Source organism: Camelina sativa, chromosome 7 (assembly GCF_030686135.1).
Source record: "Camelina sativa cultivar CO46 ecotype springtype chromosome 7, ASM3068613v1".
NCBI classification, from domain to species: domain Eukaryota; kingdom Viridiplantae; phylum Streptophyta; class Magnoliopsida; order Brassicales; family Brassicaceae; genus Camelina; species Camelina sativa.
The window spans coordinates 32416146-32438715 of record NC_141886.1 but is presented as its reverse complement, the minus strand read 5'-3'; the positions used below and the strand labels follow the sequence as shown (position 1 = coordinate 32438715).

The window sequence follows — 22570 nt, the reverse complement described above, 5'->3', positions numbered from 1 at the left end:
CTAATCTACAACCTGAGGGAAATAAAACACCTTCAACTCTTCAATCAATGATTCTCTTCACGGGACTTTATGCGATCACCTGTGGTACTAGGCCCTCGTTGCTTGCACACGGAGGCGATCAGTTTGACAGTGGACACCAAACACTGATCTCAAAATTGTTCAGTTGGTACTACTTTTCTATCTGCTTTGGTTGGCTCATGGCTGTAACCGTTATGGCGTGGATCAAAGATATATTCGATACATCAATCGTGCTTCTAGCGACCGCGCACCCTATGCATTTTCGTACTAGGATTACCATTTTACCGATTAAAACGTCCTAGTGGAAGTCCATTAACAAAAATTGCAAATGTGTTTATTTCTGCCGCAAGATATCGAAATGGTTCTGTTTTGGATGTAGAGCTGATACAAAGTCTTACATCTACCGAACAACAACAACATTCACCACCACATGTTAAAGTAAGTCACTTAATATATTTGTACTAACAGTACGAACCAGTACTAATATATATACCTTTTCTTTTTGGTTCAGGTGCTTAGATAAAGCATTGCTGAACAAAAACATCTCAAGAACACAAGTTGAAGCATCGTTTCCCAACCACCTCCCTCATATGGATCCTATCCCAAACTGCCTCTATTGCAAATTCTCAGATTGATCCAAACCCTATGCTTTAGATGTTAAAGTAACCCTTACCCGACTACAACAACATAGTTACCCGATTCTTTGTTATGATGTTACTGCGGGTACCTATCACCCTGGACGACACCGACGCACTGAATCTCTTCTCAACGTCACAATGTCTAATGACTGTGACCACTAATCTGTCCTTTGAAGCTCTCGAGGATGGCATCTCGATTTTCCATGATCTCACATGTGCCTTTAGGCTCCCAAGCTTTTGGTTCATAGCTTTCTTGGATCCAAAATCGATGAACTCGTTTATTACTTTTTTGGCATTGGGGATTGCCTTATATTGTAATGTCTCAAACTTTGGCTTTTGCTTCTTCTTTGTACGTGTACTGATTATCCAATTTGAATGAATGAAGGCAAAGGTTTTTGACAAAAAAAAAAGCTAACTATTGCCAATTATCAAAACAAAAATATGATATTACAAAACAAAAAACTTTGTTTAGTATTCAGTTTTTCAGTTCCAATTTGTCAAATTTATTCATATTTACTTTATGTCATTTTACATATCTAATATTTTACTTCAACTGTTTTGTCTAATAAATCATAAGAATTTTTTTACATATGAACTAAAAAATAATCAATTTAAGAAAAAAAAACCTAACTCTCTATATATGTCTTATATAATATGATCAGGTATTTCCTAACTTTGCTTGTCAATGGGATATTTGGTGCTTTATTTTTGCGACATGTACTTTTCATTTAATTTTTAATTTGACTTTCTAAATTTATTTACTTAGAAAAAACAATGACACAAATTATGATTAGAAAAAAGAAAAAATTGAAAGTGACCTTAAGACTTAAGACGTGAAGTGACCTTAGTGCACTGGCATGAGGTAAGTCCATTTGTAGAAGGCGGGATCGAGTACCAATGGTTGACAAAAAAAAAAAAAAAAAACTTAAAACGTTGCCAAACTATATACGAACAATGACTAAAGATTTTTACTTGATACAAAATCAACGCAATTCTCTCTTCTATCACTCAGTATTTCCTTACCGGTTTAGCATGGCGTCAAAACTTAATTAGTCAGGCTTTATACTATTATATATTGGTGAAATTAAATCGTTAGGGATCCAAACCATGGAGGTACACCGTACACAGGAGAAGAGCCTAACATGGACAGAGAAGACGTTAACATGTTAATTAAGATATTGTGAGGTGTTTATAATGACGAGTCTCTTGATCTCAAACCGAAAGACCCTGCAAATTTGAAAGCAAAGTTTTCGAAATCAACAATTATAGCTTCAGGCTTCAGCAACCTCATAACCATTTTTACACTCTCCTGATGCTTGTGTGTGTGTGTGTGTGGGGGGGGGGGGGGGGGGGGGCATCGTGGATTTAACCAACCTAACCCTAACTCAGTCCAGCGATTATTTTCTTAATATTGAATTCAGAAATTGGTTTCTTCTATATATAAACTAGCCACATGTTATCATCAAATGCCCCGACCATCCCAACCAATGTTCTTACTGGCCCTATCTACAAGATCGAAATGCAAGTAAATGTATGGTTTATGACAGTGACTGGTATTACAAGTGGTCGACAAATGCTTCCATATCTAAATAAGACAAGACATAGTACAAGCACTTAGTTCCATATCTTCTCAGTACGACATCTCTTATCAGCAAATGCGGTGGAAGTTGGAGTCAAATGGAAGCATTAATTTACTGCTGTCTGCTGATATTGAATTTTCATTTTACGACACAATTTAACTGGTAAACTTCACGAGTTTGACATTTAAAAGTGAATAATTTTTTTTTTTTTTTTGTAGAAGATTTTTTTTTTCTAATCTCAAGATTCTCTTGCTTCTAGTGATGACTTATGTATTATTTATTGTTTTTGTTATACCGTTTTGTAATTAAATCCAATTAAAAAAAAACACAATTGTTGTATCTTCTACTTTCAAATTCTAAAACAAAACACCTCTTTTTAAGTGAAAAGAAATTAAATAATAAAATATTTTTTATCCAATCCTGAAAAGACCAACTGACAAGTCAGCAAATTTCGTCTCTCTTACTTTTTTTTTATTTATTTATTTTTTAAAAATAAGAAAATTTCTAGAAATTGACGCAATCAAAATCAATTGGGACAACCAAAAACAATTGCTCCATCGAGATGAAAAAACAAGTCAGCCATGGTTGGAAGACAAAAGTAGATAGATAGATAGGTTTAGATCTAAAGTAGTTGATCGTTGAAAAAATTATATATTTCAATTTAAACGTTGAAAAAAGGAGCTCTAAAAACGAATCCAAAAAAAAAAAAAAAAAAAAACCGCCATGGATCCTCCGACTCAAATCTCTCATTTGGCTCTCGACATCGGAGGTAACCCCAAAAAATTGGCTTTTTTTTTGTTTGCTTTGTTTCGTTTCTAGATTTGTTCGGTTTTGGGTTTCGTCTCGAATTAACCGGAATCGATTGGTGGGGGGGGTTTTTGGTAGGGACTCTGGTCAAGCTTGTGTATTTCTCTTCAAATGGAAGCGAAGAAGAGTCTCGTAATGGTTGCTCTGTTGTCAAAGGAAAGCTTTGTTTCGCTAAGTTTGAGACCCGAAAGATTGATGATTGTTTAGACTTCATTCGATTCAATATTCTTCACCACTCCGGTAAAGTTTTGATTTTTGTGATCTAATACCTCTCTGTTTCAATATGTATTCTGAACCTTTCTAACTAACTTCAGAGTGCTGAAATTTGCGAAAAAAAATTTGTGTCTTTGAATCAGCAAAGAGCACAAGTTTATTGATTTGTGAGTTCCCTGTGTTTTATTTAACTGACAGAGGTAATCTATTCAGGTGTTCAGCATCAGAATGGTGCAGTCCATGATTATCTATCTGTTAAGGTAAACAAAGCTGATCAATCGTTTGTAGGCTTTTGTAGTGAGGAATGTTGCTGTGGGAATTTAGTTGATTTATGTATGGTCTTACTAATTGTTATGCTATCCGATCATTCCAAAAGGCCACAGGTGGTGGGGCGTTTAAGTTTGCTGATCTCTTTAAGGAGAAACTCGGCATTCTTTTCGATAAGGAAGATGAGATGCATTCTCTTGTTGGTGGTGTTAATTTTCTCCTAAAGGTTGGTTCTTTTTTTTTCATTCCTGTCACCATCTTCTCTTCATTCTGACATTACCTAAATGAGGTTCACCACCTGTTGTATATGTATGTCGTGTCTGCTTTCCGAATGTACTTCATGTTTTTCTCCTTGCTAACACACTTGAGTAACACTAAAGACATCTACGGCAGAATAGTTTTTTGCAGTGTGCTCTGTGTCTTCTATGAGATAGTTTCTTCAATGCATTAAGACATCTGTGGCAGAATAGTGTTTTGACAAACTTCTCGTTATTACTATTTTACATGACTAATTCTGTAAAAGATATATGACGGAAACAAAAAATTCTTGCATGATTGCAGACAGTTCCAAGAGAAGCTTTTACCTACTTGGATGGCCAGAAGGACTTTGTCAATATCGACCATAATGATCTGTATCCATATCTACTTGTTAATATTGGCTCTGGGGTTAGCATGATCAAGGTCATTATGGGTTTGGTTTCTCTGATCAGTGATCACTTTGATTCTGTTTGCAACTACTTCTCAGCGGTGTTGTTTACTCAAACTCGTTCTTCTGTAGGTCGATGGAGATGGAAAGTATGAGCGGATAAGTGGAACAAGCCTTGGTGGAGGCACGTTTTTAGGTCTTGGAAAGCTTCTAACAAAATGCAAGAGGTGTGACTTCTTAGTTAACTCTATTCATGTAACGTTGTTTCCTCCTTGCCTGAGTAAACTATTAATATCTCTTTAAGTTCAGTTTTGATGAGCTGCTCGAGTTAAGTCACCATGGAAATAACAGAGTAATTGACATGCTTGTGGGGGATATCTACGGTGGAACAGATTACTCAAAGGTAAATTGATTAATCTTGGTTTTGCTAAAGTTATAGATTTGACAATATGTATAATCCAAACCTTCTTTATGATATTTTCTGTAGATTGGTCTGTCCTCAACAGCTATCGCTTCCAGCTTTGGGAAACCAATTTCTGATGGCAAAGAACTTGAAGATTACCAGCCAGAAGATGTTGCAAGATCCCTTCTAAGAATGATATCAAATAACATCGGTCAGGTCAGTTTCTCTGAACATGTCTATGCCATTTAACAGAAATCTTGAAGTCTGACTGGATTGTAACATTTCCTACCGTCTCGCTTTCTCTCCAGATTGCTTATTTGAATGCTCTCAGATTCGGTCTTAAGCGTATTTTCTTTGGTGGATTTTTCATCCGTGGGCTAGAGTACACCATGGACACAATCTCTGTTGCTGTTCACTTTTGGTAAATCCAAAACTGACTTAATCAATCCCTCCATATCTAAAACTCATGTATGTCTTTCTCATTGCAGGTCGAGAGGCGAGGCGAAGGCAATGTTTTTACGACATGAAGGGTTTCTTGGAGCATTAGGAGCATTCACGAGCTACAAAACTCATAGTACTAACGATTCAAAACCACATCATCATACTGTGCAAAGAGCAATTCTCAACTGTTCAGGTGACAGCTTCCGGCACATCCCAGTCACGTCTAATTTAAATGATAGCGAAACCATAGAATGCAGCATCAATTTAGTTTAGTTACCACCACCCGGTGTATTGTTATCAAACTCAGTGTAGAAATATGTTAATTAAACTGTTTGGATCAAGAGCTGTACTCATTAGTAGTATATTTGTTGAATATGTAAGACACATTTATGCAAACATGATTCACTTATTAATATTCATGTATATGTCCCCAATGTAACTTGTACTATAGTCGTATAAAGAATCAAATACACAGTTATAGAGCTTGGTTAAGTTCGGTTCAATGTCTATATTTTGTGCATTTCTGTTTAAGTTTTGGTTTACTGAGTCTTCGGTATCAACTTTTTTATCCAATCATGAGAAGAAATAGCAGAGAAATTTAAACACAATTATTGCTTGACTAAATTACACCCCTAAAACCGAATTTATAAGATCATAAATTCGATGTAAATTCATATTAAACCGAGAAACTCAAAAAAATAAAAACCAAAACCGGTTTAACATTCGGCTAGACCCGGTACGAAGCAATGTTCCACATTCGGGTGGCTTTACACGTGTCAGTCGTACCTCTTTGTCTTTCTTGAAGTTTCTTCATTCCTTTTTCTTTTTTCGTCTTGCCGACGACGATTAGCTTCCTAAATAAACCATTCCCGACCACCGCAACATCACGAGTCACGACGGATCGTGCGAGCGAACTCTACACAGCTCCATCACATTTCAATTCTCTTTCGTCAGAGTCTTTAAGAAGTTGGAATTGATCTGATCTTCAGTCAACAGGTAAAAAATCTTTTATTCTACATCTTCATATCATTCGTTCACCTAACTCCCTGATTCTTATATCTCCATGATCTTTTAATGGCAGTGTAGATCCACCTTCGATTCGATTCTTCTCCTTACCTGATACTACCGCTTGTTGTTCGAATTGGGCTCAACAATGGTACGGATCATTATTTTCACATCAGAATCAATCGTAATTCAATTTTTATGGCTAGTAACTAGTGAATTTTGATTTAGATCTTCGATGAGATTGTTTCATTGGTTCTATCTGCTTGTTTAAATGTGTGATGCTCAGTTTGTTATGGTGAAACGCTCTAATCAGGTTTATCACTCGAGTTTTGTGGAAGAAGAAGGGATAACAAAGGCATGTGGTTGTCCATTGCTTCCACTTAAGAGCCATATAAAAGGTCCTGCACCAGTTTCAGAACAAGGTATTATTATTTAGTTCAAACAAAGCCATATATGTTGATTTTGTTTTTCCAAAATTGCCATGAAAGCGTTTATAACTTGTTTTATAATGTAGATAAAACTGATATAGTGGACGAGGCAATCACCTTCTTTCGTGCGAATGTCTTCTTCACAAACTTTGATATCAAAAGTCCTGCTGATAAGCTCCTTATTTACTTGACGTTCTACATAAACGTGGCGTTAAAGAGGCTCGAAGGCTGTAGAACCTTGGCTGTTGGAACTAAAGCGATTATTAACTTGGGTTTAGAAGATATTCCTGTTCCTGGAGAAACTGGCTTTCCTTTCCCGGGACTCTTTTCGCTTCCTCAGTCCCAGGATGAAGCAGGTACATAGTCTAATTAACTCTTATTGATTCCCTTGGGTTTTTTCTTTTGGTTACTAGGTCCTTAGCCTTGTGTCTTCTGTTGGCTTCAAATGTCAGATCTTTTCAGGAACTATCTGAAGCAAGTTCGTGAGGAGACGAGTGGGAGGCTACTGAGTGTAGCGTATAGAGCCAACGGGACACCAAACAAATGGTGGCTTGCATTCGCCAAGAGGAAGTTCATGAACGTGGTTGTCCTATGATGTATCGATTATCACTGGTAAGTATCACTTTAGTTTACTGGATACAGTTCTCCAAAAAGTCCCACAATGATCGTAGATCCATCTCAAATAGTTCATATATATTACTACATTTCAAGCTTAACAAGGTCTTCTTTTGATCTGAATTTTTTCATTATTTTGCAGTTGGTTATTCTCTCCTGCTTGCTGTCCATTACGAATGATAAAATCCGAAGCCACTGGAGATCATGAGCATCACCACTTGTAGCTTCCGCTGCATAGGTGTTTAGCAAGAAGACAAATTCCATCTGAGAGCAGAAAGCTCTCTCTTTGTCTCTGAATATATATATACATAGGGTGTGCCAATGAATTATTCCATACAACTCCTGTTGGAATCTAAAATTTGTTGATACAAGATCACAGTTAAATAAGAAGATCAATTTTATTACTACTTCAGATTAACAGAGTTCATCTCCAAAGTCTTATAAGATTGTAGTCACTTCCACACTCTCATCAAATTTTACAGGGTAAAGAAATAGCTTAGCATACACATAGTGACATTATTGTTGGGCCTGAAGCTATCAGTCAGGCCTTGGTGCACACGTTTCCGTCGCAAACCCAACCATCTTGGTGCTCACTGCCACCTCCTTTCACAACCTCATCGCCGTTTGCTTTTGTCTCCTCCTCTAAAGCACACTTGTCATGAAGATCAAAGTCGCATTCATCGCAATGGTAAGACCAGAATTTTCCTTGTTCATCACACTTATCGCACACGTAAACCTGAACACGAGTCAGTTCTAGCTCATGCTCTTCATGAAGAACATGTTTCACCTTCTTAGGCCACTCTTTTGCCATCTCATCGTACTTGGCTTCAATCTCCTTCAAACGTTCCTCAGTGAAAGGGTAAGCATCGGCTCCATGGATTGCCACAAGGTCCCTTGCTTCTTTTGTTACGGTTTTCCCAGTTGGTCCCAGAGCTGCTAGCATTGGGATCCCACCGACCTTAAAGGTTCGTGCCAAGGATTCTTTCCTAGGATCACCAAATGGAAGAGCCAGCCACGGCATTTGTGAGTAATACTCATCAAATGATTCCTGGTCACGGTCACTGGAGATGAAAATTAATTCAAACGCTTCATCCCGCTCCTTTATCTGCTTGTATATTTCAACAAGCTCTGGTGTAAAGGCGCGACAAGGAGGACACCAGTGAGCTGAGAAGTACATAAGAATGTTCTTCCCCACCAGATCCGAAACAAGCACCTAACAAAGAAAGCCAAATTTTTATAGGTTGGTTCAGATCAGCCTCGAAGAACAGTGTTTAGAAGACGAAGAGGGTATTGAGAGCAATACCTTAGCCCCATCTTTTCCGAGAACATAGTTGAGATCACCAGAGACAAGAAGTGACTCGGTCGTTTGAGCCTCTATCTTTGCCTTTTCTATCTCCTCGAGTTCTTTAAACTTCTCTGGAGTGAAAGGATAAGCAAGAAGTCCATAGTCATCAATAGCTTCAGCGACATTCAAGTGACGGGTTTTTCCATCTGGTCCGAGAATGACCAGTGTTGGTAACGTTGACAGCATGAAGTGCCGAGCCAATTTCGAAGAGCTTTTGTCATTGAACGGCAATGCTAGCCATGGCTTGCTCTTAAAGTCCTGATTAAAAGACTCCTCATCATCTTCAAGAGATATCAACACAATCTCAAAATCCTCTTTATTCTCCTTCAGCTTCGAATAAAACTCAACAAGCGTTGGAGTAAACTCTTTGCATTTGCTGTAAGAGGCAACTGAGAAGAGAAGGCCAATGGTTCTACCTTCAAGTTCCGATACAGGTACCTAATGAAAACGCAACTGATCAGCCTCATTAAGTCAACAAAGCCAAAAACATAATCACACAAAGCTATATATAATCAAAGGGTACCTTGTTTCCGTCTGGCGAAATCACAAAGTCCCGTGAAGGAGTAACCAAGACAGATGACAATGTCTGCTCTATCCGAGCCCTATCTTCTTCCTCTTTGATCTCTTTCATTTTCTCAGGTGTGAAAGGATAGGCACCAGCTCCATAGCTTCGTATGACACCAACCCCATTGTTATTCACAAGTTTACCATGATCATCAACTATCACTAGGTTAGGGATACCCGTAACCTTAAACAACCCATCCAAACGGTCACGTGTTTCTGAATCAGCAAAGGGAACAGCGAGCCATGGCATCTTACTGAAATAATCACCAAAGGACTCTTCATCCTCATCGCCAGACACAAAAACAACCTCGAAACCAACTTTTGGAGCGAGCTCGTTGTAGACTTCAACCAGCTGTGGAGTAAACCGCTGACACGGTCCGCACCACGCAGCTGAAAAATAGAATCCAATCTTCTTCCCTATTAAGCTATCAATTTTAACCTGAACATCATAAAAATTCATATAACCAACCAACCAGTCAAACTCTACCGTAATCGGTTCTCCAAAAGAACAATCACAGGGGAGAATCGAGAAACAAGCACATAGAAGTTGAGATCGACGACGATAAAACTCAAAAATCAGGTCAACTACAGAAAGAGAGAGAGAGAGAGAGAGAGAGAAGCGAGAAGCTATTTTAACCTGTTCGCCGTCGTTACGAACGAGGAAATCCCTCGCCGGAGAAGAGAGAAGTGAGAGAAGATCCTGAGCATCTCCGCCGTTGATTTCTTTCGCGGTTTCGGCCATGGCTTTGTACGGGTAACCGAAGCTGAGAAAATCGCAATTACGAGCTCACGAACGAAGACGACTGCTCTGTAAGCTGGAAGCGTTGGACAAAAACGTCTCTTTAAAAGTTTTTTATATAATCCAAAAATTGTATTCCTTACTCGTTAATCAAAGACCTAAGCTAAGATAGACTATAAAAATTGTTGGCTAACCAACATAAATTATATTTGGTTTCCCTTCCCGGTTTAGTTGATGATTGAAGACCATAGCTAGTAAACCAGAATCATCGCTTTAAATCAGGTCAAACAAAACTCTTAAAAAGTCAGCCGTAGTAGTAATGTATTCGATTGGGGTGTATATTGTAAAATAGAAATATTTTGGGGTTAATCATAAATATTTACAAAACTATAAGGGTTATTTATTGCTCCTGACGAGTACAAGACACGTGTACAGTCAAGATCAGTTCCCGGTAATAAATCGACGGACCACAGTATTAAAAGTTTTCGGAACGAACTCTTTCAAGTTCTTTTGACATCGTATTTAGGGTTCCGGGTTCGATGTTAGGAGTCAATTTTTCTTTCTTTTTGTAAAACATTTTGTGCAGTTAGCTTTAGCTTACGTTGTTCTGTTTTTTTTTTTTTTTTCCTGACCAGTCTAATTCTGTTATAGCCTTTTTAGTTTTTACAATAGCATTTTGTAAAGATCGAAAATTGAATTGTGTTTTTGTCTCTTGCTCGTGGCCGGGTTAATTTACGTTGGAGACAAAACAAACAAAGCTTTAATCTTTCTCGGTGGAACTATTTGATTCGTTTTCAAAAGTAGTGCTATGGCAATGTTATTTGTTTGAGCTTCAGTTCTGGTGATAGATAGCGTGCTCTCCAAAAATCGTTTTGTATTTGCATAGTCTCGGATTTGGCTTTGCAAAAAGCACAGTTTTTCTCTGTCTTTATTCACAAGATACTTGTTTTGGATGATATTGCTAGGCTTTGTGTACAATGGCTGAAGTGGAACCTAGTAGTAATTAAGGAAACCGGTATTCACCAAAGTTAATGAATTAAGCCCGGGGACTAGTGGTCAAACTCTTAGTGTGAAGTAGTCAGCACAAAGATGGTTTAATACTTTGGTGGTTTCCGGAAGAACATTTTGGCCTGTTGGCGTATGTCTTGATAAGAGTTGGATTCACATTAAAGATTAAACATATATACGAGGTGACCTAAAGTAATTGGATCTTATAACTAGATTACATTAAGTCATTAAGTTTACTCTAGATTGGGCAACCATTTGGTTGTTTTCTTGTGAGCAGATATGTTATATATCAACTTTTTTAATTGTATAGTGTATTTACTATTTTATACTAAGTCCTAACATATCATGTGAAATACCTCTCTGTGATTTACATAGAGTGCCATTTTGAAAAATTTCACACAAATTAAGAAAAACTATTAATGAACAAAGATGTTTAAATTATTAATGAACAAAGATGTTTAAGGGTAAATAGAAATTTTAGCATAAAAATCACATTAGAAATGTAGAATGATACTATTTGTGAAACATTCTTTTTTCTGTCTAATATTCTTTGTGAAATAAAGAAAGTATGCAAAAAACTATAGCAACAAACGTTCAAAGAAACTACTTTGCATGAGAAGAGAAAATAGACTCTCAAAGTCACATAAATGAGTATCGAGCAAGCTAAGAAGTAAGGAACAATATCGACAAGGCATAGAGAATTACGTTTCAAACTCACATAATTAAACACGAAAGTATTAAGAAAAACTAGGAAACATAAAACCAATGTCAACAAAATATCTGAAAAGTATTACAATAACCGTTGGTAAGGTAAACTGAATTTAGGTGAGACAACAATACAATGTAAGCATAACAACAACATTACATTATATATCTCCTCTCCTTGATATATATCCTTTCGCTTCTCTTGATGATGTTACAGCCCACTTAAAAGTATTTTCCTCAACGCTTTACAGTTGTTCCTAAAATACGAAACTAGCATCCTTTGACTTACTGTTTGTGGTGTCTTGAGCTGAAGGGAGTGGAGCGAGGATAAGACACATTGAGGCACTGGTGATAGTTCAATCTCCTCTCTCTCTGGGATACGGTCAAGTTCCTAGTAATATAAACAAATCATATATATAAAAAGATTTATTGGTATATATATGAAGCAAGCTCAATTACATGAACAAAGGCAAATTAATGAAACGCACCAGAATCAGCGAATGTAGATTCGTACAGCATCTCAAAAAGGCTGGTAGGTATTCCCACGAAGACTGCACTAGTGAAGCATCCAATCGAGTCAAATTGAGAAACTTAGGCAACTTTCCCACCTGGGAGTACTCATGGATGACCTGTGTATAGCAAGAAAGAATGGTAAATATGAGATTGAATACAATCATAATTAAACTCTTATTAAAACTAATCACTTATGTGTGCGTACCTCTAGGGTTCCAGCTGAGATGGTCACCTCGTGAAATTTGGATATCCCAAAGAGGAATTTACGGATCTTCTTTGCCTCCAATGGATCATCAAGGTCGATGTGGTCAAACATAACATCGACGTCAACCTTTGCGTTAGGGCCAATGTTACGTATGACAAAGCGTTCAGGCCGGTAATCACTAACACTCATGTACTCGAGTTTTGGAGCATCGATTACAACATCGGGATCTTGTTCTTCCTCGGGATTACGCTGAGACTCTAGTGTGAAGCTTTTCAGTGATTGAGAACGAACACATACAACTTCCATATAGTCCTCAGGATCAGGATATGTAATCACGGTTAAATCTTCGAGAACCGGACAGCTTGAGATGAGTTTCTCCAGAACATCATGGCCATCAATCTTGACCCCCTCTAGATACATAGTCTTGACACGAGGTAACGAAACCAATTCTGATTGTGGATGATCAAAGACAACAGTGTAGAGAGTCAAATCCACCAGTGTCGAGCATGAATAGAGCGAGAGAGGCATCCTAACCATGGTATCTTCATCAGACACCATATTATCAATAGTTAGATGACTAACTCCACGCTCAACCACTTCATCTATTGTGGACACAAAACTCTCATGACAGTGCTCAATATCAACATCATAAACCAACTTGAACGAGTCTAAAGCCAGGTCAGGTTCCAAAAAACAATCTATAAAGCCCATCAAATCGAAATCAGTATCTTTGAAATCATCGTAACCCAAATCCAAAACAGGAACCTGTGACCAGAGATCTTTCCAACGCCTCGACAATATACTAGTCCTAACCGATTCCTTGGTAGAGAGTTGAGATAGGATCCGACATAACACATCGCATGGCAAATCACTCAACCTGTCTAGAGACGTTGTAGCCATGGCCTCTTCCGCAAACCCTAAATAAAGTTGATTAGGGCAGATCGAGATTAGGGCGAGAGAGAGAGCTAGGGTAAGAGAAGAAGAAGAACCTTTTTCAATTCGGTGGCAGAGATCTTCTCGCTAGATTTCAGATCTCTGTGACAGTTTTCATGACAACGTCGCAATTACAAGACCACGACACGTCGTGAGTCGTGACCTTTCAAATTTCAATCTTTATTGACCTCTTTTTGGAATTTTTAAATTAAAAAATGATTCATTTCTTCTTTAATACTTTCCACAAACTTATGCTCAAATGATTGACTTTTCTTTAAATTAAAATCTAGGCCATATATTTTCTAGTTATGTAACTGGTCAAAAAAAATATAAAGTAGCTAAAATAAATACTAAGTAATTTAAAATATTAATTGGAGGACTATTTTCTCTTTAATTTCAATCTTTATTGATCTACAAATGATTGACTTGGTTTAACTCTTGGTCTTTATTTTTTGAAGTTTTTTAATTAATATGGTGAAAAAACTTACTCTTGAATTGGATAAATTAGTCAAAAAATAATAGCTTATCTACAAAAAATATCTTCTTCACAAAGTACATTAGAATATGATTGAATTAGCATACATTTTTAACAATTAAGACTTAATTTTTAAATTTATTTTGGTTAAGAATTAACTAGGTAACTAGAAAGCAAAATATAAGATAATTACAATAATTACTTAAGCGAAAGTACAAAAAAATAAAATAAAAATGAGTAGGTTTTAAAAGCAAAAGTTCTAAATTTATATACTAAGTTTTATCGTGTTTATACTTTGCAAAAAATCAGTTTGATATTTTTTACTTGATTTCATATATAAACCTTATCTTTACTAAACATGATAGTTTTTGTTTAGTACTTTGTAGTATATATACTACATAAGTGAAAGTTTAAACACAAAGAATGAGAACAAAAAATAATTAAAAACAAAAGTTAGAAACTTAGAGCTTATTGTATTTATATCTACCTTGTAAAAATATTGCTTATCTTCTTCTTTTGAAATTTTAATTTTGATATGCATACCTTAAATATTTGTGAGAAATTGTGTTTCGTGAATTTTAGTCAATATACTGTATCTATTTTTGAAGAATAAGTTATCTAAATAAATAATTGATTGCAATAAAAATAATCAAAACTAAATTAGATTTTAGCCTGTTTTGACCGAATTATATTTCTTGTTAAACATTTTCTTTTTAAATATATAGTGCATACAAGTAAGGCTTATCTGAAGGAAGCATCGTCAAATTCATTTTTTTCATATTTGATATCTTCACTATATGGCACATATTTCTGCTTCGTAATAATTTGTTTTCGAAGTTTTGTATTGGTTTGGTACATGTTGTAATATCCAATTGATTAATAAAAGTTATTGGAAAGAAAAAAAAATAGTCGGTGCATATCGATACAAATAAAATAGAACAAGAAAGCACTCTGTGATTGAAAAAATAGTACAATATGTATACAAAAATCATACACAATGATTTTGTCCACCATGATGAAGGATCTATATTTTTGTTGGTAATTATACATCTACGGATTTAAAACCATTGGTAATTCCGCAAGTTATTCTACTACTTTCTTGTAATATATAGCTCTTGCGTTTTCCTCAAGGTAATGAAAAGAAGAGTGTGTTTTGAATTCACATGAATAAGTTTTCATGACAACACAAAAGAGAGTCAAAACCACCAATGTAGCACATAAATAAAGCGAGAGTGGTATATTAATGCTTCATCAAAAAAAGTGGTCATTAACGTTATAAAATAATTTTAAAAAATGCTCATTAACATCATAAATCTTCAAATCTAACTCTTAATTTGTTAGATCCCATAAATCTATACATGAATTCTATAAAGATCGAGCAAGCTAAAGAACTAAGGAACAATATTCACAATGCATAGAGAATTAGGTTTCAAACTCACATAATTAAACACGATCGAATAACATCAATTTTAAAAACTAGGAAATATGAATAAAACCATTGTCAACAAAATATCTGAAAAGTATTACAATAACTGTTGGTAAGGTAAACTGAATTTATGTGAGAAACAAATATAATGTAAGCATAACAACAACATTACACTATATATCTCCTCTCCTTGATATATATCCCTTTTGCTTCTCTTGATGATTGTTACGGCCAACTTAAAAATATTTTCCTCACGGCTTTACAGTTGTTCCTAAAATATGATACTAGCATCATTTTACTTACTGTTTGTGGTGTCGTGAGCTGAAGAGAGTGGAGCGAGGATAAGACACATTGAGGCACTAGTGATAGTTCAATCTCCTCTCTCTCTGGAATGTGGTCAAGTTCCTAGTAATATAAACAAATGATATATATGAACAGATTTATTGGTATATATATGAAGCAAGCTCAATGTAATTACATGAACAAAGGCATTTTAATGAAACGCACCAGAATCAGCGAATGTAGATTCTTGCAGCATCCCAAAAAGGCTGGTAGGTATTCCCACGAAGATAGTGAAGCATCCAATCGAGTCAACTTGAGAAACTTAGGCAACTTTCCCACCTGGGAGTACTCATGGATGACCTGTGTATAGAATAGTAAATATGAGATTGAATACAATCATAATTAAACTCTTATTAAAACTAATCACTTATGTGTGCGTACCTCTAGGGTTCCAGCTGAGATGGTCACCTCGTGAAATTTGGATATCCCAAAGAGGAATTTACGGATCTTCTTTGCCTCCAATGGATCATCAAGGTCGATGTGGTCAAACATAACATCGACGTCAACCTTTGCGTTAGGGCCAATGTCACGTATGACAAAGCGTTCAGGCCGGTAATCACTAACACTCATGTACTCGAGTTTTGGAGCATCGATTACAACATCGGGATCTTGTTCTTCCTCGGGATTACGCTGAGACTCTAGTGTGAAGCTTTTCAGTGATTGAGAACGAACGCATGCAACTTCCATATAGTCCTCAGGATATGTAATCACGGTTAAATTCTCGAGAACCGGACAGCTTGAGATGAGTTTCTCGAGAACATCATGGCCATCAATCTTGACCCCCTCTAGATATATAGTCTTGACACGAGGTAACGAAACCAATTCTGATTGTGGATTATCAAAGACACCAGTGTAGAGAGTCAAATCCACCAGTGTCGAGCATGAATAGAGCGAGAGAGGCATCCTAACCAAGGTATCTTCAACAGACACCATATTATCAATAGTTAGATGACTAACTCCACGCTCAACCACTTCATCTATCGTGGACACAAAACTATCATGACAGTGCTCAATATCAACATCATAAACCAACTTGAACGAGTCTAAAGCCAGGTCAGGTTCCAAAAAACAATCTATAAAGCCCATCAAATCGAAATCAGTATCTTTGAAATCATCGTAACCCAAATCCAAAACAGGAACCTGTGACCAGAGATCTTTCCAACGCTTCGACAAGATACTAGTGCTAACCGATTCCTTGGTAGAGAGTTGAGAGAGGATCCGACATAACACATCGCATGGCAAATCACTTAACCTGTCTTTCACCAAGCTCCCTTCGGTTTTGATAGACTTTCTCTGGCTGTTTAGAGACGTTGTAGCCATGGTCTCTCCCGAAAACCCTAAATTTTACACAAAAGAAAGTTGATTAGGGCAGAGATAAGGGCGAGAGAGAGAGAGCTAGGGTAAGGAAGAGAAGAAGAACCTTTTTCAATTCGGTGGCTTGCTAGATTTCAGATCTCTGTGATAGTTTCCTTGACAACGTCGCAATTCCAAGACCACGACACGTCGTGAGTCGTGACCTTTCAAATTTCAATCTTACTAACCTCTTTTTGGTATTTTTAAATTAAAAGATGATTCATTTTCCTTTTTTTTTTTTTTTTTTTTTGTCAATCAGATGATTCATTTTCCTCTTTACTACTTTTTACAAACTTATCCTATAAATGATTGACTTTTGTTTAAAATAAAATCTTGGCCATACATTTTCTATTTTTGTAATTAATATGGTCAAAAAAAAATATAAAGTAGCTAAAATAAATACTTTAGTAAAAAGGTATTTTAAAATATTAATTGGAGGACTATTTTTCTCTTTAATTTCAATTTTTATTGACCTACATATAAGTGACTTGGTTTAACTCTTGGTCTTTATTTTTTTCTAGTTTTTTAATCAATGTAGTAATTTTTTATCATATGTGTATTAGTTAGCCAAAAAAAAAAAACTTATCTAGCCATTCAAAGTTTTCAATTAAGTGATTGTTTTTCAGTCTAATCCATATATCCCACAAATTATTGACTTTGGTTTCACTCTTGGTCTTATTTATAAAAAATCTCTGTAAGTGTATTAATTAGTCAAAATAATAGCTTATCTACAAAAGTATATTTTTCACTGAGTACATTAGATTATGATTGAAATTTCATACTATATTGATAATTACAACTTAAATTTTGAATTTATTTTATCTAAGAATTAACTAGATAACTAGAAAGCAAAGTTTAAGTCAATTATAAGAACTAGGTAAGTGAAAGTATGGACAAAAAGAATAAGAACAAGTAGGTTTTAAAAGCAAAAGTTCTAAATTTAGATACTAAATCTTATCGTGTTTATATTTTGTAAAAACTTGTTTGATTTCACTTGAAACGTTACATTTCATATATAAAACTTATCTTTGTTCGGTAATTAACTAAACATGAGAGTTTTTGTTTAGTTAATTGTTGTAAATATACTACATAAGTGAAAGTTTAAACACAAATAATGAAATCAAAATTTTAAAAAAAACAAGTTCAAAACTTAGACCTTATTGTCTTTATACCTTGGAAAAATATTGTCTATAATAACCAAGTCGCCTTGGTCCAGTAGTAAAGGGAGAAAAGTCCCGCCACCTGGGTTCGAGTAGCATTGGCTATGGGGGTTTGAAATTTAACATGGTTTCTCCGGCCGCAGGAGATTAGTGTTTGGGTCTAGAAAGCCTTTAGAATCACTCCTGAATTATCAAAAAAAAATGTATTGTCTATAATAATAAGGGTATGTAATTTAATTTACATCAAAAAGTGTATCCTAAAACTAATTGACTTTAATGAACTATGCCGGTTTGATTAAAACAAAAAAATTGGCAGCACCGATTTAAAAGTTCAGCTGTAAGATTTTATTAATTTTACATTTAATTTCTGCAATACTTTAAGAACTACGTAAGTGAAATAAAATGGATAGACACTTAAAAAGAATGAACATAAATAAACTTCATATTTATACATGCTTTGTAAAAACATTGTTACAACTCTACACTATCTTCTTGGAATCTTTTTGATTTTTTTGATGAGGTTACATATATTTTCGTCAAAGGGGTGTACAGATACAGTTGTTCCTAAAATATGTTACTGCTAATTACTAGTATCATTTTACTCGGTGTAAGTAGAGGATAAGACACATGGAGGCACTGGTGAAAGTTTAATACCCTCTATATCTGGAAGATGGTCGCCTTCCAGTTCCAAGTCAATGAGACATATAACCAAAATTTTTTTTTTTTGGGATATGAATCTCACTGTAAATCCCTGAACATAGGCAATGAAACGTACCAGGATGAGCTAATGTAGATTCATGTAACAACTCAAAAAGATTGGTGACCATTGGCAAGAAGAATCGATTAAGAAAGCATCCAATCAGACAAACTAGAATGTTGAGGCAACGTTTAGGAATAGCAATATGACATGTGTATAGCAGAAAAATAAAGTAAATACCATATATACTAGATTTTAATCCGTGGTGTACCACGGAACAATTTTTAAAAAATAATAACATTTTAATTTTTTTTTGTTTTTTATATTTAGTTTGTTTTGTTTAATTAAATAATAATTTTGTTTGGATTATCAATTATTACAACAATAATAGGGGAAATAAACACATAAATATGTAATATATAAGTTATTGTCGGATTAAATCACAATTTTATCAATGATTTAATTGTTTTACAAAATTTTAGTTAAATTATCCTGATTTAATATGTCTAATATTCTTATATTATTGGTATTGACCAAATAATTAAAGGAAGATTTAACCCGTGTTTCAAAACCAAATTAATAATATTTTATACTTATACTAATTTTAATCCAAATTGTCATGTTAATAACATGTCCCGCTATATAACAACAAACCGTCATATTAGTGGTTTAACTCGTGTTTCAAAACCATCATATTAGTGGTTTTGGTTGTGTGTTGTGTTTCATTTGTGAAGTTGATATTTATACATAGAAAATGCTTGATGAGCAAGGAGTTTACGATCCATAGCAATAAAAGAGAGATTTTAGTATTTTCCTATTTGAATTGATAACATTATCGCAGTTAATATTCAGTTTCTTAACACGGTATATATTATATTAAATGTTTTTCTTGATGCTAAAGTTAAATATACCCAATTATTGAGTTTCTAAAGTTGGGTTCTCGTTTTTATGAACTTTAGTAACGTTATAATAATTATTGTGATTGTAATCATTTGTTACTCAAACTCGGCTGTGTCATTTAAACTTAAGAGATCATACAGTCTCTAAAGATCTATTAAAATAGGTTTGGAGATTTTTATGGGATTAAAAACGTAATGCCTAGAGTTGTTTTTGGAAAAATCGAAATGTATAGATGTTGTCAAGCTATTTATGACAATAAATGTATCAAATTAGGTTCGATTTAAATAGTTCCATTAAATGAGTTTCCATGAATTGTTATTTTAGGAAAATAGTTAAGGGTTAATGTTGTAAATAAAACAAATTAAATAACCAAAACTTCAAAGACACAAGACAAAATATACTTCAAAAATAGATACAAAATTCAACAAGCTTAAAGACTAAATACTAAAGAGTATAAACCGCATATACAGTAGCGGACCTATGTAGGAGGCAGGGGGTCAGTTAATCCCCTAAACTACTAAAATAATTGTTTTTTGCATGCAAATCGTTCAAGTATCAGTAGCACAGTTGGTTCCGTCCCCCATAGGTTGTCTCCCCTAACCGCTGTTCGATTCACCCCGTTTACACCAAATACAAAATTTTAAACATTTTAACAGTTTTTAAAAAAAATTGACCCCCCTAATTTTTATTCCTGAGTCCGCCACTGCGCATATAGACATGAAAGAGTATTAAGCAAGGAATGATATTCACAAGGGACAAGGCATAGAGAGTTAGCTAGGTTTCTGAGTCGTCTTTTTGACGCCGATTGATCCGAATGACTTTCTTTTTGCATGAGTTTCTACTATACTACCACCTCATCGGTTTGTTCTTTTCATGGGCTTTTACTATCATTTATTTATAAGTTATTTTTTTCGTTCTGTAATATAAAAAAATTTTGAGAAATTTTTGTGTCATATTATAAAATGTTTAAAAACTTTTATGAAAACTACAGAGTAATTTAATATTTTATAATAATTTATATTATAAAGTCATTTTTATGATTGATCGAACATTTTAAAATAGATATTTCTAAGCCTTCATTTGTTTAAAACATCTTCTATTTTAAAACAGATGTAGTATTTTATATAGGTTAACAATATAATTGGATTTCGGGACATCATTGGTTTCTTACCACAATTATTTTAATGCAATCAGTTAAACAAAAAGTATTTTTATAAAAATTGAAAATTTATTATTCATATGACTGTTGTTTAGACTTTACATATGATAATTTATTTTGGGATAAAAGAGAGATATATATATATATAGTTATATAGTACATACTGTATTAAAGTTGGTCTATTATTTGCTTAAACAAATAAATATATGAATAATATTGTCGGCAAACGTCGGAGAGCCCATCATCGCACCAAGTGCTAAAACGCGGGATTCTATGACCATTAATGTGCACAAAAATAAAACTATAAAAAAGTACTCTATAGTTACATTGGTCGCACGTTAGCCACCACCACAATTTTTTCCAATTTGATGATCCATCTCTTGCATACATCCACTCTAAAGATCGAAACTGAACTATGAATCTTTCATAACTCATACTATGTTTGTGAAAAACTTATGAGTGATAACTTTAAAACAAAACTAATGGTGCAAGTGACAATTATTTAAGTTTGTTTAACTACTTCGGCTCTTACTTAGTTTAGCACTTGTTTTTGTAATTGACATTGTCCAGTGCTCTTGATATAGCATTCTGTACTTTTGAGTTAAATGAGAAGAAGAAAAGCTGCTATAATCATTTTAAGAATCTTTGTTTTGGTGGGAGACAGAATTATAAAGTCACCTATTATTATTAGTCATACTTAAAACAAACCATGATATGTCTATATATTAATTTCCAGGTATATAAGTACAATGTATTCATCATGAGGGAGTAGTTTATACTTGATACCTAGGGTTCAGGGATCCATCAATACCAGTTTATAGTGTTCCAAAATCCAAACTATAATTACTCATTAACACTAAGCCCAAGAACTAAAAATAATCAAAAGTTACTAATTTTCAAATCTTGAGTTTAATTTTTTTTTACTACTATTTACTTTCTCTCTTTATTCAGCAACAAGCAGTCTCTCTCAGCTTTTTCTTTTTCTTTTTCTTTATATATATCTTTCATATAATTTTGATATTTTTGACACTAACTAGTAAACTATTGGGGAGAGATTCATCTTTAATATTGCTTTATGCAGCCTTATTTAGTTATTCTGATTCATTCTTATGCTAATATTTTAACTAAATATAAATGATATGTTCCCTCTTTTTTGACTTTATGCAAGTTTAGTTATACCAGCTAAAGCTTCTTCTTCCTCTTTTGGACTCTTTTGACGTATTATCAGTTGATTAAAACAGTATTAATGGTCTTTCGAGATACCTAATAAAGTTGATAAAGAAATGTTTAATTCTCAAAATTATAACCTGAAGCTTCTGAAGCTGATGTGGTAGTGCGTTTCTGAGTGAGTTTGTGGATTTTGTCTTTTAAGAAACTTAGTATTTAATTATACAAATCAAGATTGTGAAAATTTTGATTTTTTTTGGTTAATTCAAAGTAAATTCCCAGATTTATAGAGGATCCGAAACTAATCTCTGGGGGAGCTGCAGCCCACGGATAGACCTTCTCTCCGGATATTTAAATGAGCCGTTAGATAAACTCATATCCGTATAAAGATGTCCAGAAAAATGTGACTTAATTTTGCACAGTAGAGAAATCAAACCTGAAACGTTGTAGCGTCCCAGTCCGCTCCCTCGACCACAAGCTCCCGGACGAAAATTTTGATATTTTCAAACTAGTTCTTGGTTTATGGAGGTTTCCTATTTGAATAACTAAAATTTATTTAACTGGAGTTATTTATACATAAAAAATGTACAAAAAACTAAAAGCAAAAGCCCGACAATAAACTATTGACTATTAAAGGCTAAATTTGAACCACTTTGGTAGATTTTTCATATAATTTTTTTCAGAAGTTTAAGACTTTTACTACCGTAATTTTCATAAATAAATTTAAAATTTGTAAGTTTAGTTAAATGGCCTTTTTTCTTTTATGAAAGTTATCTAAATATTTCTTTTAACTAAATTAGCCACGTAAAAACACAAGT

At 34.5% G+C, this 22570-nt stretch overlaps 5 protein-coding genes across 10 annotated transcripts; 2 read left to right on the top strand and 3 right to left on the bottom strand.

Annotated features, from left to right (window-relative positions):
* Positions 1–2689: 2689 nt before the first annotated feature.
* LOC104703633 (pantothenate kinase 1) lies at positions 2690–5447 on the top strand. Its single transcript, XM_010419676.2, has 10 exons — positions 2690–3005; positions 3122–3283; positions 3470–3516; positions 3633–3749; positions 4085–4204; positions 4302–4396; positions 4479–4572; positions 4657–4788; positions 4881–4993; positions 5061–5447. Exons 1-10 carry the CDS (start codon positions 2960–2962, stop codon positions 5284–5286), a joined length of 1152 nt encoding a protein of 383 aa, XP_010417978.1. The 5' UTR covers positions 2690–2959; the 3' UTR covers positions 5287–5447.
* A 256-nt stretch (positions 5448–5703) lies between these two features.
* Positions 5704–7468, top strand: LOC104703630 (actin-related protein 2/3 complex subunit 3). 4 transcript variants are annotated; one of them, XM_010419673.2, is made up of 6 exons: positions 5704–6009; positions 6095–6169; positions 6332–6440; positions 6533–6802; positions 6899–7058; positions 7204–7468. In XM_010419673.2, the coding sequence occupies exons 2-5, from the start codon at positions 6167–6169 to the stop codon at positions 7039–7041; spliced, it is 525 nt and encodes a 174-aa protein (XP_010417975.1). In that variant the 5' UTR covers positions 5704–6009; positions 6095–6166; the 3' UTR covers positions 7042–7058; positions 7204–7468. The 4 variants fall into 4 exon arrangements, 2 of the variants coding, with proteins under 2 accessions (XP_010417975.1, XP_010417976.1); XR_002032890.2 differs by having other exon boundaries at positions 5798–6009; positions 6909–7058; XM_010419674.3 differs by having other exon boundaries at positions 5809–6009; positions 6100–6169.
* Positions 7441–9879, bottom strand: LOC104703632 (putative nucleoredoxin 1). Its single transcript, XM_010419675.3, has 4 exons — positions 9608–9879; positions 8930–9409; positions 8365–8844; positions 7441–8274 (listed from the first exon to the last, which is right to left on the bottom strand). Exons 1-4 carry the CDS (start codon positions 9710–9712, stop codon positions 7603–7605), a joined length of 1737 nt encoding a protein of 578 aa, XP_010417977.1. The 5' UTR covers positions 9713–9879; the 3' UTR covers positions 7441–7602.
* A 1575-nt stretch (positions 9880–11454) lies between these two features.
* On the bottom strand, positions 11455–13295 carry LOC104703628 (FBD-associated F-box protein At1g60410-like). Of its 2 annotated transcripts, XM_010419669.3 has the most exons (4): positions 13130–13252; positions 12141–13057; positions 11911–12051; positions 11455–11813 (listed from the first exon to the last, which is right to left on the bottom strand). In XM_010419669.3, exons 2-4 carry the CDS (start codon positions 13038–13040, stop codon positions 11634–11636), a joined length of 1221 nt encoding a protein of 406 aa, XP_010417971.2. In that variant the 5' UTR covers positions 13041–13057; positions 13130–13252; the 3' UTR covers positions 11455–11633. The 2 variants fall into 2 exon arrangements, with proteins under 2 accessions (XP_010417971.2, XP_019082784.2); XM_019227239.2 differs by having other exon boundaries at positions 12141–13295.
* A 1711-nt stretch (positions 13296–15006) lies between these two features.
* On the bottom strand, positions 15007–16853 carry LOC104703629 (FBD-associated F-box protein At1g60410-like). 2 transcript variants are annotated; one of them, XM_010419672.3, is made up of 4 exons: positions 16737–16853; positions 15698–16653; positions 15482–15616; positions 15007–15379 (listed from the first exon to the last, which is right to left on the bottom strand). In XM_010419672.3, the coding sequence occupies exons 2-4, from the start codon at positions 16634–16636 to the stop codon at positions 15200–15202; spliced, it is 1254 nt and encodes a 417-aa protein (XP_010417974.2). In that variant the 5' UTR covers positions 16637–16653; positions 16737–16853; the 3' UTR covers positions 15007–15199. The 2 variants fall into 2 exon arrangements, with proteins under 2 accessions (XP_010417974.2, XP_010417973.2); XM_010419671.3 differs by lacking the exon at positions 16737–16853 and having other exon boundaries at positions 15698–16724.
* Between the last annotated feature and the right edge of the window lie 5717 nt (positions 16854–22570).

What these genes read in the sequence shown, in the direction of transcription:
- LOC104703630 (XM_010419673.2), top strand. An exon ending in TGCACCAGTTTCAGAACAAG is followed by an intron (nt 6,441 to 6,532) that starts GTATTATTATTT and finishes TTTATAATGTAG; the next exon opens with ATAAAACTGATATAGTGGAC. An exon ending in TCAGTCCCAGGATGAAGCAG is followed by an intron (nt 6,803 to 6,898) that starts GTACATAGTCTA and finishes TTCAAATGTCAG; the next exon opens with ATCTTTTCAGGAACTATCTG.
- LOC104703628 (XM_019227239.2), bottom strand. Translation starts at nt 13,040, where the DNA reads ATGGCTACAACGTCTCTAGACAGGTTGAGTGATTTGCCATGCGATGTG. An exon ending in TCTCAGCTGGAACCCTAGAG is followed by an intron (nt 12,052 to 12,140) that starts GTACGCACACAT and finishes TGCTATACACAG; the next exon opens with GTCATCCATGAGTACTCCCA. An exon ending in ATCTACATTCGCTGATTCTG is followed by an intron (nt 11,814 to 11,910) that starts GTGCGTTTCATT and finishes TTATATTACTAG; the next exon opens with GAACTTGACCGTATCCCAGA.
- LOC104703633 (XM_010419676.2), top strand. Translation starts at nt 2,960, where the DNA reads ATGGATCCTCCGACTCAAATCTCTCATTTGGCTCTCGACATCGGAG. An exon ending in TTTGGCTCTCGACATCGGAG is followed by an intron (nt 3,006 to 3,121) that starts GTAACCCCAAAA and finishes GGTTTTTGGTAG; the next exon opens with GGACTCTGGTCAAGCTTGTG. An exon ending in CTTCTAACAAAATGCAAGAG is followed by an intron (nt 4,397 to 4,478) that starts GTGTGACTTCTT and finishes CTTTAAGTTCAG; the next exon opens with TTTTGATGAGCTGCTCGAGT.
- LOC104703629 (XM_010419672.3), bottom strand. Translation starts at nt 16,636, where the DNA reads ATGGCTACAACGTCTCTAAACAGCCAGAGAAAGTCTATCAAAACCGAA. An exon ending in TCTCAGCTGGAACCCTAGAG is followed by an intron (nt 15,617 to 15,697) that starts GTACGCACACAT and finishes TTCTATACACAG; the next exon opens with GTCATCCATGAGTACTCCCA. An exon ending in ATCTACATTCGCTGATTCTG is followed by an intron (nt 15,380 to 15,481) that starts GTGCGTTTCATT and finishes TTATATTACTAG; the next exon opens with GAACTTGACCACATTCCAGA.
- LOC104703632 (XM_010419675.3), bottom strand. Translation starts at nt 9,712, where the DNA reads ATGGCCGAAACCGCGAAAGAAATCAACGGCGGAGATGCTCAGGATCTT. An exon ending in TTTCGCCAGACGGAAACAAG is followed by an intron (nt 8,845 to 8,929) that starts GTACCCTTTGAT and finishes CGTTTTCATTAG; the next exon opens with GTACCTGTATCGGAACTTGA. An exon ending in TCGGAAAAGATGGGGCTAAG is followed by an intron (nt 8,275 to 8,364) that starts GTATTGCTCTCA and finishes TTTCTTTGTTAG; the next exon opens with GTGCTTGTTTCGGATCTGGT.